Source organism: Microcebus murinus, chromosome 27 (assembly GCF_040939455.1).
Source record: "Microcebus murinus isolate Inina chromosome 27, M.murinus_Inina_mat1.0, whole genome shotgun sequence".
Lineage (NCBI taxonomy): Eukaryota > Metazoa > Chordata > Mammalia > Primates > Cheirogaleidae > Microcebus > Microcebus murinus.
The window spans coordinates 1,120,136-1,134,913 of NC_134130.1; the positions used below are offsets into that span (position 1 = coordinate 1,120,136).

Genomic DNA, 14,778 nt, shown 5'->3' on the forward strand with positions numbered 1-14,778 from the left:
TACACCTCCCAGCTGCCTCCCCGCTGCCCCTTCCCCCTTGGCATGGCCCCACGTGAGTCCCTCACTGTCCCCAGGTCTACCCTGCCTGTGCCGTGCCCAGCTCAGCCAATGGCAGCAGCTCGGTCCCTGCAGCTCAGACCCCAATCCTCAGGGTGGGCGCCAGCACCTTTCTTGTCCACATCCGTGTCCGCCAGAGGATGGACCAGCTCTGTCTGACGCTGCCTAGAACCTGCCATCCCCTACCCTGTATCCTTGGCCCCACAGGAGTCTTGTTCCATCACCTCCCAGCTGGAGTAGGCTATCGCCTCTGCCTTGTACCCTGCCTCCCGCCCTCGTCTATTCCCTGCACGGCCACCAGAGGGCGCCTGTGAGCACCTGAGCAGGCCCCGGTCCTCCCTCTGTTCAGAACCCTCCATGGCTCCCACCTCCCTCAGACCCTCCTTCAGTCCCCATCTCTGCCCACAGAGGTCGTCTCTGCCCCAGTGTCCGGAACACCCATGGCACTTTTCTGTTCCTCACCCGACTCCCTTTCTAGAACGTGAGACCCCAAAGCAGGGCCCGATAGCAAGTGCTCAATGAGCGCTGTCGAATGTCTGGGCAAGGCCATGGTCCCCATCCCGACCTCCGCACCCCCCGGGTCCCTGCGCTCCCCTCACCTCTGCTCCGTGTTGAAGATGGCGAAGACGTGCTTATTGGACATGAAGCCCTTCTCCACGTCGCGGATCTTGAGGTTGTCCAGGGGCAGCATGTACTTCTTCTCCTTCTCCTGAGGGCGGAAGGGGAAGGGGTCACCCTGGGCGGCCTATGTGACAACTCAGGATGTCCCAGAGTTCTGCAGCCGGAGCATGCAGAACACACCAGACCCGTGTCTTGTGCTGATGTACCTAGGTGGCTGCCTGCCACCGGACGGTGGCAGCGGCTCCTCAAGGTAGGAACTCCGACTGTTTGGCTCCCCTGACACTCACAGGGGACGCTCAAATCAGTCAGCGTTGTGCCCGGAACCCAACCATTCCCCCCTGCAGATGGGGTGCGTGGAACCGTCTTCGGGGCTTATGTCTTCCCGAGGAGGCTACGACTGAGTTACCACCACGAGCCCATTTTACAGAGAGGGAGACTGAGGGACAGAGAGGGACCGGGCTGGGATTCATGGCCTGGCTGCTTCAGACGATTCCAGAGCTGGAAGAGTGATGCTGGAGCCCAAAGCTACTGAAGTGTCACTTGCTTTCTAAGGGTGGCCTCGTTCAGCAAGCGCCCACCAAGGGACGGGCACGGCCATTCCCATCGCTGGCAGGGAGGCAGCTCAGAGAAGGCTCGCCCCTCGCCAGGGCCACAGGTGGGAGTCACGGAGCTGGGGTGGCACCGGAGCCTGCACCCACCCGCCCACGCTGGCTGAGCAGCTGCTGCGGTCCCCATCTGGTGCTGGGCACCTCGGGGACATCATTTCTGGTCCCCATTATCCTCTCCTGGTGGGGGTGGGGGGTAGTGGCCAGGGTCTCTGACCCCTACGCCCACGTGATCCACAGCAGTGGCCCCCAGTGACCGATGCCGAGTGTTCATGGAATCCCCCTTAAAGCCGCTTATGGGGACACGGCACTCAGAGAGGGAAGCTGGCTGCCCAGGGCCACACAGCGGGACCTCAGAAGCCAGGTTCGCTGCACTGCACCTGGGGGGGCCTCCTGCACCACCTGAGCACCTTTGGGGGATTCTCACACGTCCTATCACTGGGACATGGCCCCGTGGGAGGGCCCCAGACTGAAGCCTAACGTGGCTGCTGCTTCCAAATGCAAGAGCAGCCTCAGGGACAGGGAAGGGGACAGGGGCTCCGCTGGGAGCTTCAGGACCCGGCAGGGGAGGCGGGCACAGGCTGGGCACATGTGGCGTTAGGAGCTCAGCACGGCTGAGGTCGATGGCAGCTCTGCCCCTGCCCAGCCACGTGCCCTCGGGCCGTCGCTTCCCCGCCTGTGCCTCGGTGAGGACAGCCAGCTGTGCACTAGGCCATGGCGACGCGCCGAGCGCGGTGCCCACTGCACAGACGGGGCTCACGGGGCCCGGGGGTTTCTCTCCTTGCCCTTTCAGGGGGCTCTAGGTCAGCCCACAAGGTTCTGGGCCAGGGGGCAGCAGGGCAGCTGGGGCGCCATGGAGCGAGGACGCCCTGCCCCCACCCACAGCACAGCAAAGACGCCTGTTCCCATCGTCCCCAGCCTGGGTCCCGCGACCTCTCAGGGAAGAGTTCTGGGGGCTTTAGAAGGGGCCGGGGTTGGGGGGGGGGCTTGGTGGGAAAGCCTGGAAGTCTGCACGGGCCTCTGCCGCCCTGACCCTATCTCGTCACGAGGCCGGAATCAGCCGGCCAGCCAGGCCAAGTAACTGAGTCACAGTCCGTCCCGGCTCCCAGCGAGACGCCACATCTGGAAGCGTTTAGAGTGTGATTCCGCCCAGAACGCAGCGGCGGCCCTCCTGGTGTGGCCGGCACGCACACGCACGCACGCGTGCGCCCTTCCTCCCTGCCCGACCCCCAGAGAGCCAGACCTCCCCCTGCGCCGAAGCCGCAGACCCAAACCTTCCCTCCGGCCCCTCCCCCTCTCTTTAGGATTTCCTGAAAACCCAGAACTTTCTCCAGATGCAAGCGGGCCCCAGCCTTGCCACGTCAGAGGGGTGGGAGCGACTGTCGCGGCAGGAGCGGAGGCTCGCTCGCCTGCTCGGAGCCACGGAGGCGCAGCGGCCACGCGGGGGCCGGGGACAGACAGCCGGCCCCGCCGGCCCAGTGTTCAGACTACCTGTTCAGGGGCTGCTGCACGCGTACAGTAGTCTGCACATTGGTTAGGCTGGGCTCGGCGAGCGGCGCGACAGGGCGGCCCCCCACGGCACCCCCAACTTTCCGCCACCCACAGAGCGAGGAAGACTGGAGGTGAGTGTCATCTTTCAGCACCCGCTCCCTCCCGGGGTGGAGACTCACCAGAAGGTTCTGGACTAAAGAGGGTGGGGAGGGGAGGCTCTGCAGAACGGCAGGGGGACCCTGAGGCCAGCCGAGGGGCTGGGGCTCCGGGGGAGTTGTCCCTTTACTCCTGCCCCGCGGCTGGCAAGGCCTCCTCTTGTTTATTTCATAAATAAAGACAGACTGATATCCTGCCTTTTGCTGAGGTCTCTTTAGAAGGTGGCCCGTCCCTTGGGAGTGGCGGCCACACGGGGGACGCCTGCTGGGATCCCCACTCGGGCAGTGGGGGTCTGGATCCCACACGGGCCGCAGGGTCTGAGCCGGCTTTGTGACCCCATTACGCGCCCAGCGCTCCTGCCTCTGGCCTGGGGCCCCGAGGGGGGTCGGGGCTCGAGCTTTCGGACCCCAGATGAGGAAAACACCAAGGGCTGTCCCCGAGTTGAAGAAGAGGCGACTGAAAGCCACACCTGCCCTGCCAGCTGCCGGGCAGCCGCTCGGGCCCTGAAGCCCCTCTATGGCTCCCACGCGGGAGACCCCAGAAGCCCCCCAGCCCCTAAGCTGAAAGGCGGGGGCCGGCCCTCAGTCACCCCATGGCGCAGCGGGGTCTGGGCAGCGAGGCGGGGAGAGGGGAGAGGGTGAAATCAGTGCCACCTGTGCCATCCCCCCCCCCCCCCCCCGCCGCTGCAGACCGCCTGGCCCCGCCATCCCGCTACACCACACCCTGTGAGGTTTGCTGGATCTGGGGTTCTAGAGGGTTCCATGAGCACCCCAGAAATGCTTGTATGGCAGCTCTGCAGACCCTACCACCCTGGGTTTAGAAACAGCCCCCCACTCCGTGGGTTCGGGGCTCTCAAGGCTCCTGGAACTTTCCAGGGCCGAGGCTCTGGCCTTGTGTGGAAGGGGGTGGTCACCTACCCGCCCCCCCACCCCTGGGAGGGACCACATCAGGCCTGGGCTGTGTGTGTGGGGGGTCCGGACTCGTGGCTGAGGTGTCCTGCGGGTCGGGGAGCGTGTGCCCGCAGACACTCACAGGCCAGGCGCCCACCCCATGAGGGACCCTCCCTGTTCAGTCAGGGGGGACAGACTGCTCAGAGCCTCAGGCTCCTCGCCTGGCAAATGGGGGTGACAACAGTGCCACCTGCAGGGTGGTGTGAGGATTTACTGAGGAGGAGGAAGAGGGTGCCCTTCACATGGGGCCTCAGGGGGCTCCCACCCAGCTGGCCGGGCACAGGGCAGGAGCTCCACAGAAACTAGGACCATCCTCGCCCTGCAATGTCCCCGGGCCACACACTAAGCCCAGGTGAAGCACACAGGTTCGGCTGCGTCGCCCCAGCCAGCCCCCAGCAGGGGGCGCTCGCACAGAGCGTCCCCCAAAAGCGCAAGAAGAGAGTGGTGGGGCGAAACCAGGGGCAACCAGAGAAGCCTGGCCACTCCCCTGAGGTCACCTCGGCTGTGGTTGGTGGCTGTGCCATACCAGGGACAGTTTGGACTGGCCAGCCGGCCAGCCCTGTACCCAATGCAGCACCGAAGGGTCAACCATCATGCGCTCAAGGTCATGCACAGCCCTGGAGCCAGCCCTCGCCCATGGTGTGGTGGGGTGGTGGTGGGGGGGCAGTTTAGTTCCCCCCTGCTGAGCATGGCTGGGGGCACTAAACGGAGGTGACCTCCAGGACAAACCGCTGGACACAAGCAGTGAGCCAAACAGAGCACTGGGCGGGGCACCAGGACTCCCCGGTTGGCTCCCACAGGGCAGAGGGGGCAGGTCACAGTCCTGACTTTATAGGTGGGGAGATGACAAGACACAAAGCGTTGAGGCCACCTGCCCAAGGTCCTGGTGAAATCCCAGACATGGAGCCCACGCTCCCGTGCTCAGAAGCCACCAAGCGCGAGAACTGTTAGCCGGGCTCACGGCCCACGCTCTTGCCTTTCCCTGGGCCACCAGAGGCCCCGCGCAGTGATGGGCACGGGGCAGCCATCTTGGGCCACAAGGGGAGCCCTGTGTTAAGGTGGCAACAGGGAAGGCAGGGCCGGATCCCAGACAGACTCGTGGCACAGGCCACCAAGCTCACCAAGACACGGGCAAGAAACAGACTTCCGTCCTTGTAAGTCCCTTTGCTTTGGGCCTCTGTGACGGACCCCTGGATAGCCTCGAGGCCTCTAAACTTCACTGCGGCCAAGCACCACAGCATGGCCAGGGACCATTCTACCCCACTTCACAGATAAGGAAACTGAGGCCCCGGCGGGTCCCGTAGGCGATGGAAGCCACGCAGCCGCGGGATGGAAGTCCCTGACCCACGGCTGTGTCCCCTTTTGTGAACTTGAGGCTCAGTGTGCCCTGGAGGCCGTGGCCTGTTTCCAGCCTGCGGGCGGGTCCCTCACCTGCCACCCCGCAGGGGCCGAGACAGTGCGTGTGACAGTGCGTGTGCCACCGCTGGTGCACCAGGGCTCCCTGCAGCCCCATAACGGCCCCAGTGGCGAGGTCCGGGGCATGCTGGCACGGTGACAGTGAGTGAATGAGTGCCACCCAGAAGGAGCGTCCGATCTCCCCGCCCCCGCCGGCCACTCACCTCCTCGTCCTTGTACCAGGACAGTGACTCGGCCGTCAGCACGAACCAGTACTCCTTGGAGCCGCCCTTCATCAGGCTGATGTTGTTGATGGTCAGCCAGCCCCTGCGGATCACCTGGGGGGGAGCGCGCGGCTTAGCGGGGGACGGCGCCCTGCCGCCCGGCCCGCTCCCCCGCACAGCGGACAGCGCCCCTGCCCCCGCAGCAAGACGGAAAGCTGGGCCGGCACACACCTCCAGCCCGAAGCCAGGAAGGCACTGCCACCCTTCCCCAAGCACTTCCACCGAACAGACACCGTCGCCCTGGGCCCGGGCTCACGGGGAACCGGGTCGCCCCCACAGCGCCTCTGCACCCAGAGTTCCGTTATTAGCACAGCAGGCCAACGGCACCGGGGGGAACGGGGTCCAGAGGAGGTGTCTCCGGCTTGTGTTTGGGGCTGTGGCATGTGGCACGTGACACCTGAAGGTGGCTGTCGCTGCAGGGCTGGAGGAAGCGCCCGTGCCGTGGAGGGTCTTTCTCGCTGTCTGCTCGGGGCTGAGTGGCAGAACCTCACCGTGCACGGCCTTGGCTGCTGCCCTCGCTGTGGGCTCACGCGCTCCCAGCTCACCAGTTGTGGGGGACGACTCCACCCAAGGGACGGGGACAGAGGTTTGAGCCCAGGGGACCTCCTAAGGGACCCCATAAGGACTGTCAGGGCTGGAGATTATGCCCCGTGCTGGTGTCAAGCCAGGTGGCCGCATTGTTCCCTGATACCCCAGGGCTCTGGGCTGGGGACCCCATTCATGGGGCTCATGGGCCACAGCTGTCATCTGAGTAGGGGGCAGAAGCCAGGCCGGGGCAGGGGACTCACTCCGGACTGGGGTCGCCGGGGTAGCGGGAAGCGCATGGAGACATGAGCAGGGCCACGGCAGCGACAGGCTGTGCCAGGCCGCACAGGGGGGCCGAGCGTGGCCGGGGACAGCTAGAAGGGCTGGCAGAGCAGGAGCACCAGAGACGGGGCCCCCGGGATCAGTCTGGGGCCTGTCCTAGTAGGTGCCCTCTGCCCCTCCACATGGTCACATGTGGGCTCCGATGAAGACACAGGTGGTTACAGAGCCCCCTGTGCCATACGGAAGTCCCTGCCCAGGCTGGGGACACATGAGATGCTATCTGGTGCCCCTTGTCAAGGTCAAGGAAACAGACTTTCCCTCCCTGGGATGACGAGACAGCTCTCGGGGCTCTGGCAGCTATCTGGGGCAGGCAGTGACCTCCGGGACCTGTCCGCCCGCGGGCTGCCTGGCAGGTGAGGGCGAGCGGGCCAGCAGCCCCAACAAGGTCACAGCATCCTCCCTGGCAACGGAGTAACGGGCTCGTCCCTGTTTGCCCAGGGTGTCCTGATGCTAGCACGGAAGGCTCAGCATTCTGGGAACGCCTTCGTCCACCCAGGGTGGCAGGGTCAGGGGTCGCTGGCCTGGTCTCAGCCCAGGGCCAGACACAGAGTGAATGCTTAGCAGACCTTGGTTCAGTCATTGAATGACAAGCAGGGGAGGGAGAACAGGGGACAGGCTGTCAGGGCTCCCCCAGAGGAGAAATCGCCACATGGTGACCTCCACCCCCCACTCGTGAGCCCAGCACAGTTCCCCAAGGTGACAGCTGTGCCGATGCCCCTTCTATGGCCTGGCGTGTTGCCTCCACCCAAGGTTTGTAGGTGCCAGAGCTGGCGGACGCGCTCTGGGTGTGCTTTGGAGGTGTGTGGCCATGGGGGGACGTGGCCTGGCCAAAGCCCCCGAGATGCCCTTCCCCAGAAGGGCTCAGAGGTGGAATCCCACCCAGGGGGCAGCAAGCAGTGGGCGGCAGACACAGGCACTACCGAGTCCAGAGAAAAGGGAGGGGCGGGCCTCCCCATCAGAAAGCCAGATGTGTGCCCAAGGGACACATCCCAAGGACTGGGCTTAGAAGGAAGCAGGGCGGGAGACAGAAGGGACAGGCAGGGTCCTGCAGGCTGGGGTGCACAGTGACTGGCATGCAGGAGCACAGGGGCAGCTCGGGCAGCAGGAAGGGGGTGGCACAGCGGGACCACAGGCAAGCTGGGCCGGCTCCTCCCAGGGTGAGGCTGCTGGCCTGAGTCACCCGGGCAGGGAGGGAATCCATGGCTGGGCTGTGTGGCTGGGGTTGTGGCATTTGGTAGGAAAAGAATGACTGAACCTCTCGGGGTGAGAGGTGAGCAGGTGCCTGGCCTGGCCTGTTTGGGGGAGGACATTGTACAAGTTCAACTGTGACTGGGGAGGGACATGGGGGGAAAGCAGGAGCCACAGGCCCACGGCCCGCTGAGTGGTTCCGCCACCACCGCCACCCATCCAGGCTATTGCTTTGGCCCTGCCTGCATCTTCCACGACCTGGAGGCAGGGAGGCTCTGGCACAGGATCCGCCTGGCTACTGGAAAGATCCTAGGGTCACCAGAAGATCCCTGCCAGAGGCCAGCGGCACAGCCCACCCAATGCCTCGGTGGCTGGCAGTGGGGGGTACATCCCGGAGCAGGGAGCCTCGGTCAGGGGTGAAGCCTGGCTGCCTAGACGTGAGCACCTTGGAACAGGCTCAGGCTCAGAGGTGAGCAGTCTCTGCACCAGTGTTACCTACAAGGGTGGCAAATACGATTGATCATGGCGGGCCGCACCAATCGATCAGCAGGAGCTGCCTGCAGCACTGCGCTGAGAATTCTGGGCCATGTGGGAATGGGTGCTAGGATCAATTAGAGATGTCTGTCACAGGCAAAGGATGAGAGAAGGGAGCAAGTGGAACAGAACAGTCTCACCAATGAGCATATCGCATCTGCCATGGAGGCAGGATAGTGGCAGCACCTAGGAAGGCAGCCCTTGATCGATTAGTCATGCCTGCCATGGGTACAGGAGGGCATTTGGCACAGGGGAAGAAATTATCATCAGATAGTTACACCTGCCACAGAACAGGAGTGACAGCATGCTTACTGGGAAAGAATGCCAGGATTGACTAGCAATGTCTGCCATGGGCACAGGATGGAGGAAAGGTACAAGGGGAAGGAGTGCTAGATCCATTAGTCATGTCTGTTACGGGCAGAGGAGGGGAAAATGTCTGGATTTACACGGGAGACAGAAGGAACAGCAGCAGCAAGAACAAATTCTAGAGCAAAATCTTCTATGGCCAGGGAGGTGAGGGGAGGCAGGGGCAGTGTGTCAACTGAGTATTTGCCATCCCTGACCTGTAGGAAATCAGGCGAACCTGCCAGGCATCGGCTGCAGGGGTGGGCCTCCCACAAGAGTGGCGGTCAGTTAGCGTTACACCCAGGGCAACACGAACGAAGCCCAGGGTCAGCTGGGGCATGGGGTGTCCAGGTTAGCTCAATTTTTAGTATTTTCCTTGTTTTATTGTTTTTTGCAGGAGGCAGGGAGGGCGGGGTCTCCATCACTACTAAGTTCTCTAGCGTTTGCTACCACACTAAGCAGGTACTTACCAAGATCTCCCCCTTTGAAAACGCAAAGTTAGGATTGTGGGTAAATCAAGGAAGAGCGGGCAGAGGAAAAGAGACGAGAGGGACGTGAAGGGGACAAAGAAAAAGCAGGAACAGCACAAAAAAGGGGGAAGAGAACAGCAGAGGGAAAAAACAGCAAAAGAAAAAAAAATTACATGCTATTAATCAAATTCATGGTGTTAATAATATTTAATTCATTATCACTTCCCGAAACAAAAAAGCACGACATATGTATTACCTACGGCAAGCGCAAAAAAAATTCATGCAGTGGTTATGTTCGTCCTTCCAACGGGCTCTACAGTCGTGCGAGGGGGACAGCAGGGCCCCGCCCCCACCCAACGTGGAGAAGGGAGGAGGGTGGTGGAAATTTTGCAAAGATAATGGGTTTTCTTATAAAAGAAAGAAAAAAAGACACCGGATGCTGGCAATTTATAAAGCCATTCATATCTCACGTGGCACCGGGCTGGGGCAAATTGTCAAGGTAGAAAACCCTTCACGTGGCTCAAGGTTTCCCCAGGTGTGGGGCCCCCTGAGCTGCTGGTGACAATGCAGCCACCCACCGGTCCCACCTGCAGCCTCTCAATCACTGGGACGGAGCTGGGAAGGCCTGATTAGGTCAGAGACCTCTGGCTTGAGGGTCAAGGGCTAACCCTGACCTTGGATGTCAGACAGGAACTTCTGGGTGGCTGAAATTTGCCCCCTAGACCCTGCCAGAGTGTCAGTTCTTAGATCGTTTTCCAGAAACATCAACCACGAAGTGGACAACAGGGGCCGAGAGAGTGGGTGGCCCTGTGCGAAGGTTTCTGGCGGGGCATTCCATGCGCCCGATGCCATTGCTGGGGCTCGGTGGCCTCTTAGTGCCCTCCCACCCCCCAGGGTGGAGTGGCAGGGTGCGGAGGGGGTGGCTACCTGGTTGGGGATGGCCCTCTTCTTGTTCAGCTGCGTGCTCCTCTGCTGTGCGCTGAAACCAAAGCACAGGGAGGGTTCATGTGGACGAGACGCCGGGAGGAATGAGGAACAAGGCCCTGACCTCAGACCACCCTGCAAAGTGCCAGCTATTTCCAGAAGTCAATAAATTCTGGAGTTTCTAAGAGGGAGGGAGCCATGAGAAGCTAGAGTCCCAGGTGGCTGGGAGGTAGCCATGGTGCCTCTAGGGTCACCTGAGCAGCAGGCTGGTTGGGGGTCACTAACTTTTCCCAACTCTGATCCCAAAGCCTGGTTGCAAGTGGCTCTAACCACAGGACAGTCTAGCCTGGGAGGTCTGACCATGTGACCACTGTTCACCATGAAATGCCACTCATCTTGCACAATTCCTGACCAAAATTCAGAAGACATTCAAGGTCAACTGGGCGGGTTTTCTGCAAGCTTCCTTGTTTGTCTATAGTCCCAGATCTCTTTTCTTCTTTCTCCACCCTATTTCCTGGCTAGTCCATGCTGCATTTTATAAGTGGGCACCTACTCCACCCCTTGTTGGTTCTCTTATATGTTCTACTCCGACAACCCTATCACCACCTGCAAACAATTTATATCTCTTGCTACTTATCCATTGTATTTTCTTTTCTTATCTTATTGCTTTAGCTGAAACTTTCAGAACGATATGAAAAAGCAAATCAGCCTGGTCACATTCCTTTCCTGACTGCTTCTGGGGTTTGGCTTTAGAGTTCAAGTTGGCTGTTGGATAAGGCAGGAAGTAGGCTTCTGTTTCAAGTTCAGTGTAGTCTACAAAACTAAGAATAGAGGCGGAATTTTAGCCAATGATTATTCTAACATTCAGTGAGTTTATGACAGGGCTTTTGCTGTGGGCCCTGTTTTTCGTGTTTAAAGGGCAGTGAGAAACCCACAATGTCTGAGGGAGGACTTTGATCAATAGCAGTTGAACTAGGGGTTACCAAGCTAAGCTAACCTTTGCAGCCATGTCCGGGTGACACTGAGGACCCTTATGTACCATTTCCTAAGGGCTTCCTGGGTCCCGCCCTCATCCCAGCTCCCTCAAACAGTAGCCCACATGGTGACCCCCCTCCTTTTCCTGGATTTTCCACGTGCCTTGAGGAATAATCCAACATCCTGCTCTTGGCCTGTGGGGCCCTCCTGGTGACAAGGTCTGGCCCTCTCACCTCCACCTTGCCTCAGTCTACTATGCTGTTTTGTCCTGCAGTGTGACTTCCCTGTTCCCAATTCTCTGGGGTCCCCTGCCAACACCTGGCTGTCATGACTTCCTTAGAAAGGTCTCTCTAAGCCACATCTTGGGAACTTTTCCTTTTTTTTTTTTTTTTTTTCGAGGCAGGGTCTCAGTTTGTCACTCATGCTAGAGTGTAGTGGCGTCATCAAAGCTCACTAGAGCCTGGAACTCCTGGACCCAAGTGATCCTCCTGCACCGGCCTCCCAAGTACCTGGGACTATGGGTGTACACGACCATGCCCAGCTAATTTTTTGTGGAAAAGGGGTCTTGCTATGTTGCCCAGGCTGATCTTGAATTTCTGGTCTCAAATAATCATCCTGGCCCTTCAAGGTGCTAGGACTACAGGTGTGAGTCACTGCACCCAGACCCTACCCCATTTTCCTCCTCTCATTGTGCTTGTGACACTTGGTTTCACAATGCCACCTCCGCAGCCTGCAGGCTCTGAAAGGGCAGGAGCTACAGCTGGCCCGTCCCCTGTCCTAGCTGAATGGCCCAACACTGGCCTTGGCTCTGAGAGCGCACCCGGTCGCTCCTCAGTGGGCCCCTGGGATGTCCCACCCAGGGCTGGGGCCACCCAACCAGGGCGTCCCCATTCACACACCAGGCGAGAGGCACACAGCAGGCAATACCCACCAGGTGACCAGCTGCTCAGTATAGTAACAGCTGGGCGAGGTGGGAAGGCCCAGGAGTCCAGAGGAAAGAGTGGAGTGGTCAAAGGAAAAACAGGAGAGAGTGTGAGAAGGAACTGTGGATGAAGTGTGAGAAGCAGAGACATCAAGGTGAGGAAAAGACAACAGCAGTGAAACCAAAGAGGGGACCAGCGGCTGCAGCCCTCGCGCACTTGGAGACCCGAGGAGCAGGGGCGGGAGGGGCGGCCCAGCTCCAGGGCTCCCCAGGCCACCTCCTGCAGGGACAGCTCGGTGAGGGCTCAGGGAGGAGCTCCTGACGACACCCTCCTTCCTTCCTCTACCCTCCTCTCTCGCGCAGCACAGAACAGACCAGCAATCGACTCCGTCGGGCACATTGATAAACGTCCCACCCGGGTGACTACGCAGCCCAGAAAGTGGCTCTAGCGGCCATCCTCAAGGAAGCCTGCCCCGGCCATCAGGGCCAGCCAGAAGGCCACCCTCGGGGCTCCCATGGGTCCTGCACAGCCACCACCAGCACCGAGCACACCGTGTCATAACTGCCTGGGCGCCCGTCTGTCCCTTGTCCCCGGGGCCTTCATCTGAGGGTGGGGGCCTGGGACTAGGCTTACTCACTGCTCCGTCACAGGGCCCGGCAGGACAAGGCACAGCGCGGCACCTGCTAAACTACAAGGAAGGTGGCTAGCGAGGGGCTGTTATGCTACCAGCCTCAGGCTGGAAGACTTTCGTGGGCCATGGGAACAATCCAAGTGACGCCTAAGCTCACAGACAGGTCCAGGGGCTGAGGGGCGACACCTGGGACAGCCAGCATTTATATCTACATCCTGGCGAAAGCAGAGATCCACGCCCTGGCCCCTCACCTGGGGGCCATGGAAGGTTCTGGTGTTAAATCTACAGTGTATGCCTAGAAGACAGAAAGACCCCAAGCGGCACTTCCCAAAGAGCAGCCTCCGGAGCCCTGAACCTGTGAGATGCCGTCTATGAAAGGGCCAAGTCTGGGAAAAGGATGCATTGGCCTGTGAAGGCTCTGACAAGTCCTGCAGGAGGCGGGGGAAACCTGCAGCTGGCTGGCCTGGCCCTTTCTCCAGGCGCCTGACCACAGGACCACGCTCTGTTCCTTCCGCTGACCGCTGGGAGAGCCAATGGAAGGCGCTGGTTGGGGACATTGGGACAGGAGCCACTGGCAGCCCAGGAAAGCTTCCAGGTGTTGTCAAGCCGCTCTGCCTTCACCCCAGGACCCCTGACGGAGACCCTCCGAGGAAGCCCAACTGCACCGCCTCCCTGGCTCTGAATGGCTGCCGACCGGCCAGCCACTGTCCCCAAAAGTACATACTTGGCGAATCCAATGAAGTCCTCGTGGTTCGTGTTGATGTAGGACTGTTCGATGTCGATCAGAAGAAGAATCTGAGGGAGAGCAGGGGTCACCCTTGAGCACACGGCCAAGCACAGTGGGAGGCGCAGGGCTGGGGCTTGTCCGGAACCGGCCAGCAGGGGGCGCCCGGGAACCGGACGGCCTCCCAGGCAGGAGAACAGAAGCCACATCCGGGCCACCATGGTACCACACGCCCCCCAGGGGAGACCCACGGGGGAGAGCGGGGTGGGTGCTTCCAGACGCCAGGGCCTCACAGCCAGGTCGGCCTGGGCCACCAACAGAGCAGCGCCAGAGAGCAGAGCCCAGCAAGGTGGACATGGGCGTGGCCTCTAGGGCTGACCACTGGGGGCTAGAGTCTCAGCTCGGCCACTAAGTGGCCATGTGACTCTGGCCCTCCTGTTAGCGAGCCATGGGATGGGGCCATGGGACGGGGCGACAGGACGCCCAACCGCAAAGACTTCAATAATTTCCAAGCAACCCCCCGCCCCAATGAGTCCTGCGTTAAAACTGCAACGCTACTTTGGCCAAGTGAAAACATTAAAATAAAACACGACACACATAAGCACCCATGCACGTATGTACACATATGTGCATACACGCACACACATGCACAAACACGCACGAGCTGGAAAGGATTCACTCTCCGATAAGGCACCTGCCAGGTCGCTGCTGCGCGTACTGAAACCCTCCCTAATCCTTCGTGTCCCGTGTTGCCCAGGATGGGGTGGCTCTATGGGAACCGCAGGCCCAGACAACTGGCTGGCCTGGTTCCTGCTGAGAACGGGCCAGGCTGTCAGGAGGGGGGAGGGGCTCAGGGGCCCCCACTGGCCCTGGGCCAGTCCTTCCCCCTCGGTGTGCCTCCGAGTCCTCAAACATAAAACAGGGCAAAGCACTCGGATCTCGTGGGGTTGCTGGAAAACGCCAGAGTGCTCTGTCCGTGACAGCCACTGCTGGACGAGGCCCGAGTCTCGCCAACCCAGGACTCTCAGATCACCCCCGGCAGGGTCGCCTGGCGGGCGTCAGGGGCCGTGGCGGATCTGGAAGGGGCAGCAGCGTTCTTGCCAACAACAACACAGAGACTCGGACGCTCTGAAGGTTTTGCCTCCCGGCTGCAGCAGCTACGAGGGGACAGGCACTTAGACCGGCTCTTCAAGGGGACAAATGACCAAATCAAAACGGGGGGGCCTGTGAAGCACCAATGAGCTGGTTTCGTCCCCATCCATGGCGAGAGGAGAGGGGACTGTCGTACGCAAAGTGATGTAACGAGCACATACAACACACAGGCTCCATTCCAGTCTGGTTTGAATGCACAGTTGCACAGAGGGCAGCGGGGACAACAGAGGGACGTGACTCGAAACAGGTGCTGGGCTATATGAAGGCGAAACGGTGGCCCGGGGCTCAGCAGGGGACAGTCTGGGCAGGCGAGCCTCGTGCTGCAGAGGGGGACAGCTAAGTGGGGGTGTGTCCTGCGCTACCTTTGTGTGCTTTCGTGGCTTTGCTAGAAAATGTTAAAGCACAAAAAGGACCCCAAACGGCCTCTGGCGGGCAAGTGGGCAAACAGGCCAAGCTCTGTCCACTCCGTGAACACTACACGGCAAT

The 14,778-nt window shown here is 60.8% G+C and overlaps 1 protein-coding gene across 11 annotated transcripts in view; it reads right to left on the reverse strand.

Annotated features, from left to right (window-relative positions):
• The window catches only part of DNM2 (dynamin 2), a 78,391-nt gene that overhangs the window by 7,199 nt on the left and 56,414 nt on the right, over positions 1-14,778 (reverse strand). For 5 of the 11 annotated variants that reach the window (XM_012790628.3, XM_012790620.2, XM_012790624.2 and 2 more), the window contains exons 12-16: positions 13,141-13,211; positions 9,891-9,942; positions 8,964-8,975; positions 5,500-5,613; positions 657-766 (exon numbers count right to left, since the gene is read on the reverse strand). In XM_012790628.3, the coding sequence (XP_012646082.1) occupies positions 657-766; positions 5,500-5,613; positions 8,964-8,975; positions 9,891-9,942; positions 13,141-13,211 (359 nt within the window). Of the gene's footprint in view, positions 1-656; positions 767-5,499; positions 5,614-8,963; positions 8,976-9,890; positions 9,943-11,793; positions 11,824-13,140; positions 13,212-14,778 lie in introns of all 11 variants that reach the window. The other 6 variants (XM_075998109.1, XM_075998108.1, XM_075998107.1 and 3 more) reach the window with 2 other exon arrangements.